This window comes from Physeter macrocephalus, chromosome 20, assembly GCF_002837175.3.
Source record: "Physeter macrocephalus isolate SW-GA chromosome 20, ASM283717v5, whole genome shotgun sequence".
Classification (NCBI taxonomy): domain Eukaryota; kingdom Metazoa; phylum Chordata; class Mammalia; order Artiodactyla; family Physeteridae; genus Physeter; species Physeter macrocephalus.
The window spans coordinates 14595918-14616696 of record NC_041233.1 but is presented as its reverse complement, the minus strand read 5'-3'; the positions used below and the strand labels follow the sequence as shown (position 1 = coordinate 14616696).

The following is a 20779-nucleotide window of genomic DNA, read 5'->3' as shown; positions in this document are numbered from 1 at the left end:
GCCCCATGGGAAGAGAAATAAAGGTACCTAGCTAGGGTGAAATTTATTTTTATTTTTTGGCTGCGTTGGGTCTTCGTTGCTGCTCTAGTTGCAGCGAGCTGGGGCTACTCCTACTTGCGGTGCACTGGCTTCTCATTGCGGTGGCTTCTCCTGTTGCGGAGCACGGGCTGTAGGCGCGTGGGCTTCAGTAGTTGTGGCACGTGGACTCAGTAGTTGTGGCTCATGGGCTCTAGAGCACAGGCTCAGTAGTTGTGGCACACGGGTTTAGTTGCTCTGTGGCATGTGGGATCTTCCTGGCCCAGGGCTTGAACCCGTGTCCCCCTGCATCGGCAGGCGGATTCTTAACCACTGCGCCACCAGGGAAGCCCTGAAATTTATTTTTCATCATCTACACTTTTTTCTTTTTTTGGTAACGGAGTGCATATATTCCTTTATCAACAAAATTAATTTAAAGAGCAGAGACTGTGAATTAGCTACTGCCACTACAATTGCTCTTTCTCCTATCATTATTAGATGTTACAGCCAGGCTGCCTGAGGGATCCCTGGGCTGCTCCAACATGAAAGATGTAAGAAAACAGGATGGCAAAGTAGTTACCATGGGAGGATATATCGATCCACAAATTCCAGTGGAGAGACAGAGATGGCTGGGAATTCTGGCAAAGAGGCTGATCCAATAACTGGACAGTGGGTATTAGGGCTGGGCAGTGGTTTTTGGGTTATCCTAGGAGGTAAACAGAAACCAAACCTTAGAACAAACATCCTTTAAAATGAATTTATTGAGTTCTCATAACTACCTCAAACATAAGTATTATCCTCATTTAATAGATGAGCAATTAGAGGGTGAACAGCCTGTCCAAAGTCACACACAAGTCAGGTGAAGCTACCCTACCATCAGACCCTGGGAGTCTTACTCCAGAGGCAGGCTTTCGGCATGCTTATAGGATATTGTCTTTGTGTAGTTTTTAGGGATCTTACTGCTATTTTTTATTCAATTTTGAAATCTTGGTACCCTTGCTCAAAATAAGAACTCGTTATTAGAAATGGAGGTCCACTCTGTGCCAACGATTGCATTTGAAGCTGTGTTTGGTGATTTCGAGAAGCTCCTTTATTCCCTATTTGTGGGTTCTCTAGTTTCACCTCTATTTTCTCTGGAAAAAGACTGCTTGGCGAAATCAAGACTTGTGAGCCCTCCTAGTGATCTCCTATGGCCATCAGCATTTTCAGTTAGGAAGGACAGCTCGAGGAAGAAACATCTCGGCACATCTCCCGGCCTTCCAGACTCGGAACTTCATGAACAGTAAACACGGTTTCATCTTAAGGACTTCTCTTATTTTGATGATCAGTGTAGTTAAAAAAATATCAAATGCTGCCAGATCTGTCTCGGCCCCAGATGAATACATTTTGGGCAAATCCCTTTGGTACAGATAGAGTAAGCAGGTAAGGTTATAGCACAAGGCCAGAGCACGGACAGAACATATTCGACCAAGTGCCACCCAGATGCAAGTACATCTGGTTCCAGTATAAACTGGAAACTTCTTGGAGGAATGGTCCCTTCCTAGCAAGGCTCTACGCTCTAGAATACTCGGAAGTTTCAGATATTGGGAAAGGGCCGAGGTAGTAGTTAATTTAGTTTGTCCAACTAGGGACAATCCGTCAGCAAATGGATATTTTCTTTTGAAATTATATTTTAATAAAGGTATTTAAAGGCTTGAGATGTTTTCAATCATTCTACTGAAATATAATGGTTAATTTTAAGAGCTCTGTGAGTTTGATTTGTATTTAAGATTTTTACAATCTATATATAGGTTGGTCTTTAATAACCATTTATACATTGCTTCTTTTTATATAGGTCATGTATTCTCCTGGGAGAGTAACAAGATTAGAAATAACAAATACAGTACAGAATAAATTAAAGTGCTTCAAACTGCATTATATAATTTCAGAAAATTGGTTTCACACTTAAACATTTAAGTAAGAAAACCAACTGATTTAAGGAGGAAAAAAACCCCTAGTATATGCATTTGAATTGCTATTGTTTAGCAAGTTTTATCCTCAGCAGTGTGGTGGTGGTCTATGTTCACAAAGCTTCAGCAATGTGGCAGTTCATTTGGGTCAGTATGGATAAAATTATTATTTTTTTTCTTTATTTTAAAAAGTTGACTTCATTCTCCTTGAAGATGATTAACATTTACTAGTCAAAATGTCAAAGGAGTATTGTAAAAGTAATTGTATTTTTATATATAATTCTCCAAACTCTTATATACAAAATATTCTTATTACACACAGTGTAATAAATTCAGAGGCTGTTATGGGACAGGAGGTAGCAAAATTGGGGCCAATACTTTTCTAATTAGGTAGGATAATAAAAATTGGGGCTTGGTTTTCCTCTCCCAGCTAAATGAAGGCGATCTGGTGCTCTAGAGAGTCTATTATTCTGGCTGGTTTTGTTTGTTTCTGTGAAGTTTAGCATCACTCTCCTTGTTTGGAGCCCTCAGGCCTTTTTCAATTTTTCTATTCGTGCATTAAAGGCCTCTTCCTGTATTTGCAGCTTTTCGTTTATCTTGGTCTGTGAAGACAATCATAAAAAAGTGGTTATGATGGAGCTATCTTTTGCTGCACATTGTCTTTGTGGTTTTGACATACTATGGTGCCTAAAGACAGACATTATCCCTCACACACCTTCCTGTTTTGCAGACATAGCCGTGTTTCAGCCTGTAGTGATGTGATAACACTTTATCATATTTCTCTGCACATTCCCAATGTATAGCATGTCTGCTATGAACAGGAAGTGGTATTTGGACAGCCATTTTTCACATAGCCTTGTGTTAGAAGATAGGCTAATTTATCTGCATTTTCAGACAGACTTTACCAATAAGCACTGAATCAGAATAACTGCTCTAGGCTCAGTTATTGCAGTGTTGTTGGTACTGCCACCCCTTTGCAATGGATGTTTTTGTCTCCTGTGTAATACATTCTAAATGAGATCCCAGAAACCTTCTGTTGTGAAATAACAACACAAATAATTTCACAATTAGAATGATTCTCATAATTAAAAAGTATTCTTCACACATATAACTCTTGGAATTATGCCACTTTTTGGTACAGTTTTGGTAGAAAAAAGTAAGCAGTTGCTGATAGGTTTTAGTGTTTGCAGTGGCTGTGATAGCATTTAGCTTCTGGCAGAGATATTCTGTGGACTAACATTGCTACCTGCATAATTCCAAAAATATTTTCACATTATCTGAACATTTGTAGCCCTGGAAATGTCTTCCTTTTTTCATGATGGGTTATAAAACTATGTATAGAGAAACCAGTGGTGGGGCATGGTAAAACTGGTGTTTTTGTTTAGGTGATTTAAAATAGTTGACAAGTGTATGAGGAGTAGTTCATACACATAAATGTTAATATGTAATTTGAAGTTTAAAATATTAATGTCTATAACCTAATTTGAGGACATCAGGGTAGCTGTATTTTGAGAAATGTATTATTTTAGTTTATATAGAAGAAATTTTAAAAAATCAAATAGTGTTTTTGGTCCAGATATAACTTCATTCTTATTTCTTTATTTATAAATGTAATTAAAATAGGTAGTTTTCAAAGGTCCACCTGGTTGCCTTATCTGATGAGATTTTCAGTTCAGAGTTGCTATTTCTGAAAAGATCACATTGGTGTCAATAATTCTGGGTTCTCGTGTGAATATCGATCTTTTTTGGCTCAAGTTTGATTATCAAGCCCTGGGGTCAAGTCTGGCCTCTAGCTCCTCATCTTTTCCTTTCTTGGTGGCTGGGTGAAGGAGGCAATGAGGGATGAACATGGTCCTCCGGGTTACAAAAGAACTGTCATATTTCAGGGGCCACTAATCCCCTCAGGCATAATTTTGGAAGAGCTGAAAGGAGCCAGGGTCTAGAAGTGTGGAGACCTAGGGATTAGTTTAGCTCTGTGGCCTTGGGCAAGCCACTCAACCACCTTTAGTTCTTATCTGAAAAGTTAAGTAGTTTAAAATTAAGTATGTTAAATTTCACGTATGTTAGCTTTTAAATTCATAATTCCAACTCCTAATTTTGTAATATATTCACCGACATTATACTATTTCATTAATAGGATGTTGTGATAGGCTTTAAAAATAGATTACTTCTGCTTCTTTATGGCATGCTATATATTAGACTATACAGGGAATGAAATGGTTTGAAGAAATGATCTTGTTACAATTCCAAAGGATCGGGAAGCACTGCTCTAACTAGACAATTGACTCTCCCCGCTTTCAATTAATGTATTCTATATCCACCAATAATCTCATTTCTTTTCAACTAAGAACAGATGTATTATCATCTTCCAGCTTCTGTTTCACTGTCTCATCAAGGTTTTCACATTAACCTGGAGGTCTTTCTGGTATTTCACTGAGACAGAATTCACTGACACAAGTGTGTGCTCTGGGGAAAAGGCTCCTGAAGGTCAGGTGCACACCTGCTAGAGCTGACAGAGGGACATGTCTCAGATCTCTAGACCATGGTGATAGGGCGCTAGATGACCAGACTCCTCGTCTGGTCAAGACCAGGTTGTCATTGGTCTATGGTGCCTCCGTGTTAATCCTCAGAACTCTGCCGACCAGACATGCTATCCTCCAACCCCCAGGATAGGGTATGGTTCTACTTCCTTTTAGGAAAGAATGGAAAATCCATGACCTGAGTTCAATACCCTTTCTGTGATCACTCCTTGAGGTGATTTCCCACTCAGCTTTTCTAACCTGGAAATTCAAGTTGACCTAAAAATACCTATGGTCCCAAAATGGCAAACTTCCCTCAAGGTTTTCACATTATTTTGCCCTATTGCTTAGACAGGGCCAACAGCCAACATTTAATGTAAGAATTTAGTGCTAGCATTCATATTTCTCTGAAATATAATTCTTTAAATATATTAAGGTTTGCTCCATTGGGTATTATTTTTATTACACAACTCAGGGCCAAACTAATTTCATTTTGAATGTATCTTTAAAATTAAAATACCTAAACTATATAAGCTTAAAATGTTTGCTCTATTCAGTATAATTTTAATTAACATCTCAGGGCCAAGATAACTTCATTCTTAATAAATTTCTAAAATTATAAAGTGATTCAATGGAAAAGTAAGTAGATTAACATAAAAAATTTAAGGATTCACACTATTTTCAGAAATTTCTGAATTACAGAAAGTGAAATATGCCTGTAACCATGCTGGAGGAGAAGCTCTGAAAAACCTGTACTTAAAACAAGAATTCTCTACTGCCTTTTCCTACAAAAATTATAATAAGAGTATGGTTTTTAAATAAAGAAGGAGAAAAAAACTATTGGAAAATTTAAAACATTTTACAAATAATAATTCATTAAATGTTCCTACAGCAAGTCAGTGTCTTCAAAAGGTTTATATACACTGACCACTGACAAGTGGCTACCTTTGAACAGCGATGAGACAGTTTTAAGAGCCAAGAACACTGGAAGGAGGTTTTAGAAGTGGAAAATAACTTACCCATCTAAAACAGGGGGAGAAATTTAGGTAAGCAGAGAGCAATTACCCGACTTGGAATTTGACCAAGACACAAGAGTAAACACTGAAAAAGTGCCACACCACTGGAGTATTAAAAACCAAAGTAGTCTGGTCATGATGTTAGACGTTATGTGGTTTCTGTGGATAACACTGGAATTAGAACTAGAACCCAGTTCACAGCTCCCAATCAGGGCCTTTCATCAGTTTCTGACCCTGGAAACCCTGGACAAATGACAATCTTTCTGTGTCCCTAAGTTTTCAATTTATTTATCAGGTAAACTCGCATGGAGTTTACTAGGATTTTTGAGAGAAAATATATAAAGGGGTTTGCTATCTTGAAACACTGTATCAATCCACATCACCATGCAATTTTATTGAAAAATTGGCAGTAATTTGGCCCAGGCTAATGTCCATGAATCTACATAACATGGAAATGATCAAGGCACCTGAAAGATCTGTATCCCTCACCTCTGGTCCAAGTTCTTTCTATGCCTAATTACATTTAGATGAACCAGCTAATGGACTTCCAAGCTCAGTAAAGATGGCTGCAGGCCAGTGGGACAATAACACACACATACAGCAATCATATTCTTTCTGCTATAGAGAGTAGTGATATAAATGCTGCAGGCTTTAATTTAAAAAAAATTTTTCAATGAATAGTTAAAAACATACTGCTCACTACATGGAACATGGCCTTGGTAAAGATGTTTTCAATTTTGGGGGCCTGCAAACAATTCTATTACTGTCTAGTAGTCCTTCGGTGATAATTTCAGAGCCGCAGGATCACAAAGGAGCCCAGGGCCATGATTATACATAAACTATATTTAGATGAAATGTTATCAAATCTAAAAAGGAGATATGTTCTGAACTTAGCTTAGTTCAACTGCATTCTGCCCTTCTACACAGTAACCAGTTATTACATTCATAGGGTTGTTAACAATAAAGCTTTGTATAAAATGTGTCCTTTCACTATTTCTGGTAAACACTAAACACCCCTTATTAAGCCGAGGACTTTGGCTGATTCTGTTGGCATTGAATCATTAAATATTCATGTAAATAGTACATTAACATTTGATGATTAAACAACTAACAAGGTATGCTATTGCCAAGCTAATCTTTTGCTCCTTCTAAATTAGTTGTTAATACAGTGTGCTTTTTATATATAGTCTCATGTCCAGAAAACAACTAAATCTTTCCCTGAGATGCATTCATATTTTAAACATGCAGTATACTGTCCTACTGATTCATTGTTATTGCCACAAGAAATTATAAATCCTCTCAAAATATGGAAATCACTCATTTAATCATTTTGCCTAGGAAATGATGCAAGCCTTTGTGTTGAGGTAGAAATGTTTTTTTGTTTTGGGATGGGGAAAATACATTAAGCATAAAACTTAGCCAACTGATTCATCATTGGCAGTTGCTACTGAGACGGCTGTTGCCATCACCATTTTCATGCAGCCATTGGTGTCAGTGATAACACCATTAATATACATAGCCATTAGCTATTAGTGGTATGTGAAAAGGAGCAAACCATCTGAGAAGGAGTTCAAAGATATGAAAGCCTCTCTGTAGGAATTCGGTGAAAGGTCTTAGCTAAGAATTATGGTCTGAGCTTTAGTGTTTACTATTTAGAAATGTTCTCCCATTACTCTTGCATGAGCAATTTGCTTATAGTGTGACTGGGCATGAAGTCTTTATCATGTTATTTTTTGGGTCTCGATGCTAAAGGATCTGTAAACTGATAACGCACCACACTGTGTGCTGTTGGTGAATTTATTTTGTGATCTTACTGAGTCTCAGATGACTCAACTGAGAGTTATGTGGAGATGTTAAATTGAACTCCTCCATCATCAGCATCACTCTTGCTGGCAGAGCGTGGGTAGTGTATATAGACATTAAGGTTGAGGTTGGCTAATTAACCAGTAATAAAGTAAGTGAGCACACCATCAAGGCTGAGTACCTGAATGCTGATTAAAATGTCATCTGTGACTTGACCCAGCACCAATTTTATATCTTCAATGGTGAAACCAACGAATGGATCAGTCTCCGAAGTGTCCGCTTCTGGCTGGGACTCTTCAGGGCCTTGTTCTTGATTCAATCCCTAGAATATTAAAAGTAAACAACACTCAAGTGATTTCTGGAGCCTCTACTGATAGTAAAGGCTTCTCTTGGATAGTTTTCTATCAGAAATGATGTCAATCTGGAAGGATTTTGATTTGACGTTTTCCTGAATTTTCATTATTTATGAGCAGCATGACAAATCAAGTAATGGTGCTTTTACTTACTCTGGGGAAAATGAAGGTGGAGATTGGGGAAGATGGAGTAGAAGTAATTAAAATTGCTGAACCACCCTCGGCCGGCCCACTTGTGAATCAATACCAAAAGACATATTTATATTTAGCTAGGAACAATCAGAGGGAAAGAAGATAGAAGAGCATTTTGTTCTTTTTCTCCTGTCCTCTAGAGAATATAATGCTCAGATAGGGTGAATTAAGAGACAAAAGGAAATATACCTTCATTTCCATATCCAGTATTGGAGGTGGCTCTATGAATGTTGAGTAAATATCAAATGAGATTCCTTCTTCTAGAGGATTAGGGAAAGGGTGACCTGCAGGCTTCACAACCTCTATCACTTGCTAGTGGGGAAGAGAAGAGCTGTATTATGACAAAGTCTTTGGTGAGTAACCACAATTTCAGGCAATATTTATAAAGTTCCAAGTCTATTATTTTTTAAGTGCCATCGCCTCTGAATTCTTGACGCCGCTGACCTCTTAGTTCTCTAGTGTTTTTGTGCTCTGTACCCGGTGATTAGCATTTTACTTTCCCCCACTGTCTAATTTTTCTGTACCATGTAGTTTAGAACTTCATTTTGTACTGCCTTGATCTTGAATTGTTTCATGGGTCAATGACCCCTTCCTCCTGTCTACCAGCTCTCTGGAGGTAGAGACCATGTTTTAGATCCTCTGTGCATCTTCTCCAGTTCTGGCAGAGGGTTTCGCGCTTAAAACACTCAATAACAACCTGATGGTGATTGATATTACTCAGTAGAGCATAGCTGTTCTTGGAGACAATGGTGAAGTGGCCAAGAGGACCTGGTGATGAGGACATTAAAGGCTCTAAAGGTTAATGTACAGAGCCAGCATACAGTAAACCAGAGAGGAGATTTGCAAAGTCAAGCAGAAACACCTAGGGCAAGGCAAGACGCCACTGTGAGCATTTTTATAATTCTGTGGCAAGAGTGCCAACCAGAGGAAGAGTGACGGGTGGTCAACAGTGGAAATGAAGAAATGAGTTAAAGAAGTCACCTTATGCGGTGTCCATCTCACCATGACTTGGGGGGAGAGAGCGGAGATGAGGGTACTGATGGCATTAAACATCTGATGCATCTAAATGGTTCCTCTTATTCTGATTTCATGTTTAAAAGGCAACATTCTGATCGTAATCTGTGCCTTCCCATCTCAGATGATCTATAGACACACCCAGCTGAGTGCTCTGATCTTCATGCCTGTTACATTCTTCACTGGAAATCAATAAATCCATGTTCTAGTTTATTTAGTAAGGTCTCGGGAGCTTGTTTATGTGGCCCTGAGATGAAGCCACCCACTGTATGCTGACAATCTTTAAGCCTACAAGTTTTAAGACAAAAATCTAGAAATGTGTAAACTCACCAAATAATTACCATCCCATGGGGCCTGGAAACACCCTGAAATCATCAAATTCATTTCTAACTTCTCTACAATATCTCAAATAAACTTATATGTTATAATACTTCATCTTTTACATATTAATATTTTTGATTTAGATAGGTTTTGGAATGAACTGGAGGCTAGGTTATTGCTTGGTCATAGCAATGTGTTTTGCCTTGAATTCATATTACTAATTTTAATTTGATTTTATAGGAAGTTGCTGCTTAGTATAAATATATAGAAGGACTGAAGTGTCGTAACTTTACATTCAAGGCAATTTGGAAATCAAGAGATTTAATGATTGTCTTAAGGTCAAATAATTACTTGGTGACAGGGATGGAAGTTAAACCCTGGTGTGCTGACTTTGTGGCTGATGCAGTTTTCGGTAAACTTTAATATGTCATCATGTTGCCACATTTGGAAATTACTGATATTATTAAGCACTTAATCTTTATTCTATTAGATGACATCATTCCAGAGTGTCTATCTTAAGTTGACTAAATGTTAATCGAAATAGAAGATCAAAAAAAACATATGAGGACAATCCTTTTCTCTCTTCACATTCATAAGATACTGTTTTTTTTCCCAAATGGGACATACAAGCATTTTCATCTTCCCACAAAATTATTTGTACCATTTTTTCACCACACTTCTCTTTTATCCTCCTGCACCTTATATTGCTCTTTATTTTACCAAGCTAGAAAAATGAAACAGCTAAATATATTTTAAATCCTCTGAAATATTATAGGTAAAATAAATAAGGGGTGTGTGTGTGTGTGTGTGTGTGTATGTGTGTGTGTGTAGTATGTGTGTGTGTGTGTGTATGTGTGTGTACTCCTCAGCTCCACATCATCATTTCTTTGGTGGAGTGAAGCTCCTATTTATCCCAAGAACCTGAAGCTCTGACTGAGAGTTGGGCTTTTCTTTTCCTTGATTTTTATGAGTGTAGCTCATACAGCTATTCATTTGATTTAATTCATGCACAAAAACTGGCAGTGAGAATTTCTCTACTTCAGGGTGTTTTGCATACTATCAATGAACCAAACCACAGCTACATTTTTCTCTTTCACAAAGAGTTACATTTGGCTACGTTAGTAAGATAGTAAGGGAAAGAAATGTCCCAATTTTAGATAAGGGTAAATATAAAATCATTTCATTAGTAGTAAGAAGGTACACTGTCAAATACATAGTTTGAAATAAACATAGTGCCCAGAAGCATCATAGTGATTTTTTCCCCCATTAAGTAGCCTTTTTAAAAAACAAGTTGAAGGAAAATTAGAATCAATAATTGTGGTGAGAGCACAGAGCCAGCAAATATGTTTAAATGAAACCGTCTGATGCAATACTTTCTTTAAAAAATACAATTAGGCCTTTGTATTTTTTTTTAACGAAACCTCATGTTTTACAACATCACTGGTTCTGTAATAAAATCTATTTAAAACAGAAAGACATGGTCAGCTTTATTAAGTTAGATTTTCTGAAAGAACGTTATAATTTCCTCAAGTCTATGAATAGTTGAAGCAAATTAAATAAAGCTAGTTTTATAACTATTTTATACATTCCTGTAGAACTGTAATTGTCTCATATTTTTTCCTCAAAAGTATAATATGTTACCTCTTAAATCTTTAAAATAAAAACAGAAAAAGGATCAAGTATGTTTATTAAAAAAACACTCCTATTTGGGACTCTGATTTAGCAATCCCCTCTTTTAGTCTATAAGAGAATAGCACCCATAATCTTCAGATCAGAAAACAAAGAGAAAGACTTTAAGTGACTTGCCTGAGGCCTAATGCTGAGATTAAAAATCAGGAGTTTCTGATTATACACGTACATCATTTGGCCAAATGATTGGTTTTGCTTGACTTTCAAATACCTCCTAAATATTACTTTGAATGTAAAGCAATAAATGTGTTTCTCTTGCCATTTTTGAGTGCTTGCACACAAATGGATATAATAAAAACAATCATGTTGTTCCATGTGAATGCCATTTATATTTTTTCTGATAATGAGCAGACCATTTGAACTAAGGTGAGTACATTAAAAGCTCTAATAAAGAAGAGAATAGATTTCTAAACAGAATAATGAACTGTTAAGTGAACGTACAATAAATTACATCTACAGATGTGGTCGCTAGAAATTAGTTTTGCATAACTTACCAATATACATTTCCCCCAGATGTTATCTGTTACATGAAAATTAAGTTAGTTATAGTGTTCATTAAGTGCACATTGCATTAGTGTTATTTAAGATGGTTTATAATCTGAGTTTAGTTGCATTGTGCCATGGTATTTAAAGAATATCAAGTAAATGGCTTTTTGGCATAATTTAATACTCATAAGTACAAAATTTCATCACCAAACATTATGTAGCTTTAAAAACATCCAAGATCTTTACTTACAGGCCAAATGAAATCACTAGAGCTCTTTTAAGAATTTACATATTCAGTATGAAATGGACATTTACCATGGGAATAAATGATAGGAATTTTAACCTTCTGGAACTAAGGACAGGGTCAGTTTAGGTCTGAAAAATACTTATAAGAATTAGAATCTGCTTCTAGATCTTACTGTGTCTGAGAAGAAGTATAAAGATTTTATCTGAAAATTGTGTTACTGCATGTTTTCTTTTTCTACTTTATGTGTTAACATTGGTAGCATTAATTGTAGTTTATTGTTTTTGTTTGTTGTTTTTTTTTGTTTTTTGTTTATTGTTATTTATTATTGTTTTTCTTTGAAAAAAGTGTAGGTGATTTGTGGGTACTGTTTGTATCACTGAAACCTATGATTAAGATGGCAATTATTAACTTATTAAATTTAGTTATTAGGTTATTCAAAATATTAAAAATGCCATCGAGATGACAACTTTTTACTGTTTTGAATGGCAAAAAACAAGATAAATCTGTTAAACTCTTTTTGAGCTATAGACACATAAAAAACTGGTATGCTTCAAAAAGACACTTATTTGGAATTGTCAGATGATGACTTCATATGTAAATCAAAACTTACTACAAACTGTCAAAGTTTCAGGAAGAAAACTTTATGGCAAACTTCTCCCGATACTAACTAAGGAAAAAAAAGCACAAAACTTCCTGTAATGTTTTAACTATTTTCTCTCCTTGAAACAAAGGCACTACTCATTTGCAAGTCTAATTAAGAAGTACTGTGTCATTTTGGAAAATGTTAACACAAATTGTAACCCATTGCCCACAATATACTACACATAAAGTAACAACACATGAATGCCACCTGCAAAATGCAATCAACACTAGTAATGTCATACTGAAGCCATAAATTTAAAATCAAAAGAAGAAATTCAAAAGCTGAGATTATCAGAGAAATTAAAATTAATCCACTTCTAAAGTGTTTTTCTTTTGTGTTCAGGCCATTACAAACTTCTTAACATACCCTATAAATGTAGAAGATCAATTCTGCTACAAGAGTCCTCCTCCCCCTTTGCATTTTTGACTTGGAAATAAATTCGCAAATGCAGCACATTAATTTTCTTTCCTATGCTTAATATGCAGTATTTACGTTTTGAAAAGGTTCAAAATGTTGCCAGGCTTCTGCAGGGTATGAATAGACATCTAATAGCAACTTCTATTTTTATTCACAGCATACTGGTAGTTTGAACATTTATAACTTAATAGAGCTCTGAGACCATCAGATTCACAAGCTAATCACCTAGACAGTGAACGGTAACACAGTACAAGTGAGGACAGGAAATGAAGACTACCCCGTCCAGCTGAAGCTGCAAGGAGGAATTTAAATTGGCGGGCCCCAGTAAACCAATTTGCAATCTGGCTAGGGCACTCCAGTTAACACCTTGTGCCCATTTTACTTATATCTCTTGATCTGATCTTGTTTAACATGGGCTTGATATTTTTTCTAAAAAAGTTAGATAGTTAAACTGATTCCAGAGTATTCTTTAGTATTTCTAAGTGTACTTCTGCACAAGAAAACACTATAATTTGAAAAGAAACACTATAATTTGAAAAGAAATCGAGTACTCCTATCTTAATGACCTCAGACAACAAAATCCTCTCTAATGAATTTGAAAAAGGGTACCTTCTTGTAATGTAAATACAATTTAACAGGAAAAGATGTTTTGATCTGGCTCTGATGCAAACACTTCGTGAGAGCTAGAACAGTACTTCAGATACCCAGAGTTTCTAAAGACGGCAATAATGTGGAAGATAGACCACTGAATGATAGGCTTTAGACTTGGCTCTATTCCTAATTGTGTGATGCTAAGAAATCCCTAGGCCTCCGTTTATTTATCTGTAAAAGGAAGGTAATGATAATCGCTACCTGGCTACTTCATCGAATTGTTTCAGGGTGCAAAGTAGATAATGTGGGCAAAAATATTGGGACTTCTTCAAAGGGAAAGTATTATTAAACCCAAAGGTGTATTATTATTATCATTTATAATTACTGTTATTATTGAAAGGATCATCTTTCTAATGCCAACACTGGAAGACAGATTAGAGTAGCCATGTTGGGGATACTGGTTCATGCTATTTCTATATTTAATTGTTAACATCGCCCAAGCAATCCAATTAACCCAGAAGAATTTGTCAATGAGGACACGTCATCACCCTGTTTCCATATAGTCTCAATTTTTAAACTCTCAAACTTATATCCAATGCCCTTTGATTTGCCGAATTCCTTGGATCCAAACAACTTCTCCTTTGGGACTAGCATGACATAATTAGGTAGTTAGGCGGTCTGGTCAGGACTCCTGCAAACCACCTCATTTAGAAAAGGAGAGTGTCTATGCCCAACTTCCAAAATTAGAAAAACCTGCTTCTCCCCTCCCCCACAATTTATCACTCTTTTTATCTTTTGTTTTTCAGCATCCAGTGTGGCCTGTGGTTTCCCAGATTGAGTTCAATTCAAAAAAGATTTCCTTTAACAAATTTCGTCAAAAGCAAAGTTAGGGCAAACTTTCAACATGTCTTTCTTGTGAAAACTGAAATACCAGAGCTCTTACAGCTACTAAGTTCAACATTGTACTTAGTTTCAATTCTTGGATTGACCTTATCTTGCAACTTCCTCAGGGTGAGAGACTGAAAATATGGTTGGTTCCATTAAAAACAGTTAGAAAATAACTAATTCTTTTCAAAAATATCTTCTAGAAGCCACTCAGGGTATATTTGTTTAGCTTACTAAGTTATACTCTAAAAGGCATATCCTTGAACTCAGAATAAAGTATTTCAAACAGTTCTGATCATGGGTGAATTTTTGTTTGGTTTCATCTAGGGTGTTCTATTTAAATTTGAGGTTTTTAGGATTTAAAATTGAGGAAATACTCTAAATTATCTCTTGTTTTAAGAATTGGGGGGGCTTCCCTGGTGGCGCAGTGGTTGCGCGTCCGCCTGCCGATGCAGGGGAGCCGGGTTCGCGCCCCGGTCTGGGAGGATCCCACGTGCTGCGGAGCTGCTGGGCCCGTGGGCCATGGCTGCCGGGCCTGCGCGTCCGGAGCCTGTGCTCCGCGACGGGAGAGGCCACGGCAGAGGCCACGGCAGAGGGAGGCCCGCATACCCCAAAAAAAAAAAAAAAAAAAAGAATTGGGAAATTAGGTATCAGAATAATGAGTTATGCAATTATCTTTGTGGAGAACCTATTCTGAATTATGAAATATAAATTTAAAATTTTGATTTTATAAATGTTGCATTTTAATTACATCTTATGGTAGCTTATATGAAGATTAAGCTATTTCATGGCTTTTATGCTTGATAATACTCTTTTTGAACAAGTACCTGTAATTTGCAGAAATTATAAGAGACTATAAATCATAATGGTTAGAAGAGAAACTACAGTGGAAGAACCCTAAGTCCTTGGTTCTTGTCTTTCTCTTTTCATGGACTTCCTGTTATTTTCCCAATTTAAGTTATCTGAGTAAAAGGAGGTTGAAACTATTTGGATAAAGTTATACATGTAATTTACTTAACTTCAAAGGACATGGATTGAACTGCACTTCAGCCCTGAAGACATCAGTTGAAAGAAAAAGAAATCTTAAAACTATACTGAAACTTATTTCATTTAGAAATATAAAGCTTTATTGGCCTAAACTAGAATGTTTGTAAGTGCTATGAAATATTTAGAGAAGTCAACATAATATTATTATTCCTGACCTCTTAGACCCAAGATGTCTATTTTAAGTAATCTGACATTAAAAATGTGCTGACAAATATAGATTAAAAAACAACACAGGAAGTTGTAAATCAGTTAGTAAGCCTTAGCATCAAGGAAACAGGAGACCACGAAAATATACTCATTTACTTTAGTCAACCTCAACCTTAATTTTTAACTAAAGAAAATTTGCAGAAGGCATAATGTTTATATTTTGGATATTTTATTCATAGTTTGTATGTTTCCTTTTTCTCCAGTGGGCTCATAAATTATTACAAGGAAACATGTTGTCACAGCTATAAATATTTCCCTCTCTGCTTAGCTCCCGCCACCTCCCTCCCCCCTCCTTTTTAAAATCTACACTAACTGATTCTGTAACTGTATTAGGCGCTCTTTGGTCAGCAGGGCAGGATTTTCTTGCTTCAGAGGAAACTGCTGTTGATTACACTTATGTGCTCGGCATTCTACAAACAGGGCTCTTTTCAGGAAACACCAAAGCCCTTCCTTCCATGCAGGGCAGCCCTTGTTATGTATACAGGGGTGTCATTGTTTCAGTGACCTAAGAAGAGGCATGTCTTTCCCTGCAAGGAACAGCTCTAGGTACCCTAAAGTTCTGAGGCTTTTCATGGAATCTGAATTCTTGGAAGTTAACTACAAAACTGACTTTGTGGACAATGGCGTATATGGCAATAGAATTTTATCAAAAATGATCTTTCACCTATAAGCTGTAAATCATGCTAGTTTAGTTAAAAACAAACAAACTGAAATAACAGCAACTCTGAAAAATTTAGGTAGTATCTGTATTCCGGTGTGGTTTCTTTATTTGTAAAATTAGGGGGTTGGACTAGGTCATCTCTAGTCTAGTTACAGATGTTCTATCCTATGTTACTATATTTCAAGTGGTTTTTTTCTCTATTTATACAAGACTCACAGTCGCCAGCCTATACAGAACCTCAGATTCAGTATTTTTATGTCATGATGCAGAAGAATATTTGGATTACACACTCAGTACTTACTGGAATCTTAGACAGGCTGCAGCTTGTCCATTTATTTCTACTTAATTATCTTCTCCAAACCCTCTCCTCCTCCATTTGCTTAATCTCTCAATGGCGTCACCAGCTTCTTGGTTACCAGACTCAAAATCTTGAGGCTGTCTTCAGTTGTTAACTCTCCCTTGCCCCTAACATTAAATCAGTCACAAACGTGTTGGGGGCACCTCCGTGATGTCTGCCAGACCTTCTCCCTTCTTTTTCACGACAATGCCCATTGGGTAGGCTTTGGGTCCAAGTTCTTGCCTTAGAGATCTTGAGCTCCAGCCATACTGGACTACTTGGCTTGTGCACAATATGCACAGTGCCTGGCATACAGTGGGTGCTCAATAAATACTTATTATAAGAAAAAAAAAGCATAGATGGAGGTGCTTTCCCAGCCAGGGTCTTGCCTGTGTTACCTCCTCTGCTGGGAGGGCATTTCTTCCTCAACCCTGTCAGCTGATATTCCATCTGGGCTTCCAGTCCAGCTCATTCACCTCAGTGACCTTTTTCATGTGCTTCAGAGTATTTGCGTGTTCTTCTTATGGTACTTGTTACATTGTGCCCTGAATCACAGCCGTGGATGAGTGATCTCCTACCACTTCGTGGAAACTTCCTGAGGGCAGGGACCATGTCTTACTGATCACGAGACCCCAGATCAGGTCTTTGTAGGCAGGAGGCATTCATTAGGTGTTGAGTCTTCCATTAGGGTAACTATTCATTTAAAAATTTTCAGGGCTGCCAGTCTGATCAGCTCTGATTCAGTTTAAAAAGTTTGTCCTGAAAAATGATACCACTTGGAGAAGTAAACCTAATGGTTTATTGTTGCATCAGGGCAATGCTTCTATTTCTCAGTTGATGAATGGAGCCCTAGAGTATTTGTTTGATTAGCACAATGCCAAACAACTAAATGGCTTTTCACAGACTTGACTGTGTTGCTTAAACTGACTAATAGTTGCCTTATAGACACAGAGCGGTTTAAAATTCTAAAGAATTCCTCAGAGATACCGCTCCCCCCATGTAGTTCCTGTTGGGAGTAACATCAGACAATTGTTAGACTTTCTGAGTTGCCTGACCCTAGGGGCCATGATTCACATTGCTCTCCATGGGTTGTCTACCGGCACCCCCGACCCCCAAAACAATGTGAATGGTACCCATTGGACTTGTGGCAGTGCTGGCCACCACCAGGAAGATGCACATTGATGAAGAAAAAAAGCAGCTCTCATTCATAGGGAACTTGCTCTGAGCTTGGCACTGGGCTAATTAGAAAGCACATTACAAATATGAGGTCCTTCAATTCATACTACATTGTGAGGAGAGGTTTTATTGATCTCATTTTTTGGTGAAGAACCTAAAGTTCAAAGAGGTTAAGTAACTTGTCAAGGTCACATAGTTAGAGAATGTGGAATTCCCTCAGAACTTGAACCCAGATCTATTTGACTCCAAAGTCCATGTACCCAATCCGTAGGGGCAAGTGAAAAACCCCACTGGTTCTTTATGGATTCCCCCAAAATGTTGCTCTCCAGTTTATAAGTGAGGAAACAGAAGTTCAGGAAAGTAAAATGATATATGCATACTAGATATCTGAAAGCATAAGTTCTCAGGGAATTTCAGAAAGAGAATTTGTTCACTGGTTCCTCACAGCACCACAGTGCATTGTCTCAAAATAAGTTAACAAAAGCAAGGCATGGAGGATGAACTTTTTTTTTAAAGATGGCAAGATATAAAAAGCATTTGGATTATAAAGAAATTTGAGAACATGCTTAATTCATCTGTGTAAATAGGAAAGTCTAGGAGCATCAGTTTGCTTTTGGTGACCAGAACTGCATGTTCCTGATCAAAGAGCAATCTGTCTTATTTGTTGTAATTGTAATTGCTGTTTCCATTGGAATCACAGTTGTTGTTGTTTTTCTTCTAGGAACAGGCACGCAGAAAAACAACCAATAACCTAGATAGTTAAAAAACACATTGAGAGGGCTTCCCTGGTGGCGCAGTGGTTGGGAGTCCGCCTGCCGATGCAGGGGACACGGGTTCGTGCCCCGGTCCGGGAAGATCCCACATGCCGCGGAGCGGCTGGGCCCGTGAGCCATGGCCGCTGAGCCTGCGCGTCCGGAGCTTGCGCTCTGCAACGGGAGAGGCCACAGCAGTGAGAGGCCCGCATACCGCAAAAAAACAACAACAACAACAACAAAAAAAAAACCCCAAAAAAAAAACACATTGAGAAATGGGTACGGCTGTGTGAACAAATCTCTTATGATTATTCTTCCACTGTGTGCTGTAATGTACTTTAAATCCATTTCCATATTTCTAATTAACACGTAGCTCCGAAAAACTTTCTGGAGGCCATTTACATCACAAATGGGGAAAAAACAAATTTGCTTTATCAGAAAATTGACTATAGACTATTTTGGGGGCTTTTATTATTTTTACATTTTAATGATTAAAATTAAATATAGCCCAGTGACTCACGACAGAAGACAGTGAAATAATTTTCATGACTGATATAATTTTAAAGTCAACCTGGGTGAATAAGATATTAGGTCTGCTGTGGACGACCTGCATTGTCCGTCCTGCGGCTCGAGTTTCTGATCAGTTCCAACCATTTCATAAAAAGAATCAGACAGCTGTGCCGAGTTACTTTTCTAGCACAAACCCATGGTGCTTTGGCTTTATCTCAACAGCTGTCCTATAGGGACTATATAGTGCTGCTTCTGTCCTGCGGATTTTAGGCCCCTATTTTCATAGTTTGAATCTTTCATTTCTTTGAGTGAGAAACAGAGAATGCACAAATATTATTTTAAAATTCTTTGCACCAAAAAAACCTATGTCATCTGCTACATTGAAACGCTGTCATTGTCACTAGCAAAAGGCATAACTGCAGCTCTCTGAGGATGCTTATTCATCCATGGTCCCCCGGCAAGGGCCGCTGTCCTCATCTAGAACATGGGGATAACAATAGTTACCCACTGCATGGGTTTTTGTGAGGATTAAATCAATGTGTGTAAAGCACTTACACAGTGCCTGGCATGTCGGAAGGGCTTAAAAGTGTGAAGCTTGTTTTTATTTTTAGATTTTCATGTCACATATTTAAGTCTACAATAAACAAAGCCTAAACAAAGCTCTTTGAGGGTAGGGACTTGGTCTGTTTTGTTGTTTTGTTCCCTACTTGACTGCCTGGCTGGTGACTGATAAACAGTGGGAAAGTAATAAATATTTATTGAATAATTGGATGTAGGAAATCACTGTGGTCTCATATGGTCAGTAAATCATTTTATTACTATTTCTCCCTGTTATATAGTCTTATTGACAGAGAGGGTGCCAAAGTTTATGAAATTTTTTCCTGTATCTCTCCCCTGCCCTCCCACCATGACCTGTAACTCAGGCTGCCCCTCATCTGGGTATCCAGCCTGGCTCCTTGACTTTACATTTTCCTGCAATGCTAATAGTTAGATTCTTCCAGGGGGTGTCCATGGAATTATGCAAAATGAATAGATTGTGGCGGTAAGACCAGAATACTAGGATGAGTGTAGCCTGTTCCCTGATGAGGAAATTATTCAGGCCAGGAAAACCCCTGAAGGATTGTTCTGGTGTTCACACTTGTATGAACACAGCCTTGGTATGAGGGGTTGCTAATGAAGCCAGAGAATCTGGCCCAGCATGTTAATTTACTCGATCCAGGGAACTTCCTGGTATTTATAAATGAACTCTGTACATTAGGCAACTGATATTTAGATGAGAAAATCAGAAAACAGCACGTGCTGTAATATAGTGCTTCAATAGGTTGTAATATAAATCGATTTTAACAAAGCTAACATCATTTAAGTAATCAAAAACATGCAAGGACAATGAGTTACTGTTTCAAAATTCTGCTAGACATAAGAATCCAGAACTCAACCCTTTCAAATAATAAAGGTACATTGCAAAACTAAGTCACAGTATTAATTAGGTTAGTCTAATTATTCAATCTACAACTAGGCCTTAACAGATTCAGGACTGGCATATCATTGGAAACATCGGCCCATTGATTATCATCATTGCCCTAGGAGAAGATGAAGGTTTTACCTCTGAAGGATTTGGAGTTCAAGGCATGTTCTGAAGAACACAGAGTATCAAAATGTTATGAAAAGACATATTCTATTTCTGTAGCTTCTGTTTTGTTTTTCCTTTTAAATTTTATTTATTTTTTGGCTGCGTTGGGTCTTTGCTGCTGCGCGCGGGCTTTCTCTAGTTGCGGTGAGCGCACTTCTCATCTAGGTGGCTTCTCTTGTTGTGGAGCACGGGCTCTAGGCGCACGGGCTTCAGTAGTTGTGGCACACGAGCTCAGTAGTTGTGGCTTGCGGGCTCTAGAGCGCAGGCTCAGTAGTTGTGGCACACGGGCCTAGTTGCTCCACGGCATGTGGGATCTTCC

At 37.6% G+C, this 20779-nt stretch overlaps 1 protein-coding gene across 3 annotated transcripts in view; it reads right to left on the bottom strand.

Moving 5' to 3' along the window:
- Positions 1–602: 602 nt before the first annotated feature.
- CABCOCO1 (ciliary associated calcium binding coiled-coil 1) overlaps positions 603–20779 on the bottom strand; it is a 141783-nt gene continuing 121606 nt past the window's right edge. Inside the window, exons 6-8 of one of the 3 annotated variants that reach the window (XM_055080835.1) lie at positions 8037–8159; positions 7484–7624; positions 603–721 (exon numbers count right to left, since the gene is read on the bottom strand). In XM_055080835.1, the coding sequence (XP_054936810.1) occupies positions 692–721; positions 7484–7624; positions 8037–8159 (294 nt within the window). In that variant the 3' untranslated portion in view covers positions 603–691. Of the gene's footprint in view, positions 722–766; positions 2567–7483; positions 7625–8036; positions 8160–20779 lie in introns of those variants that run through there. The other 2 variants (XM_007108840.4, XM_028481141.2) reach the window with 2 other exon arrangements.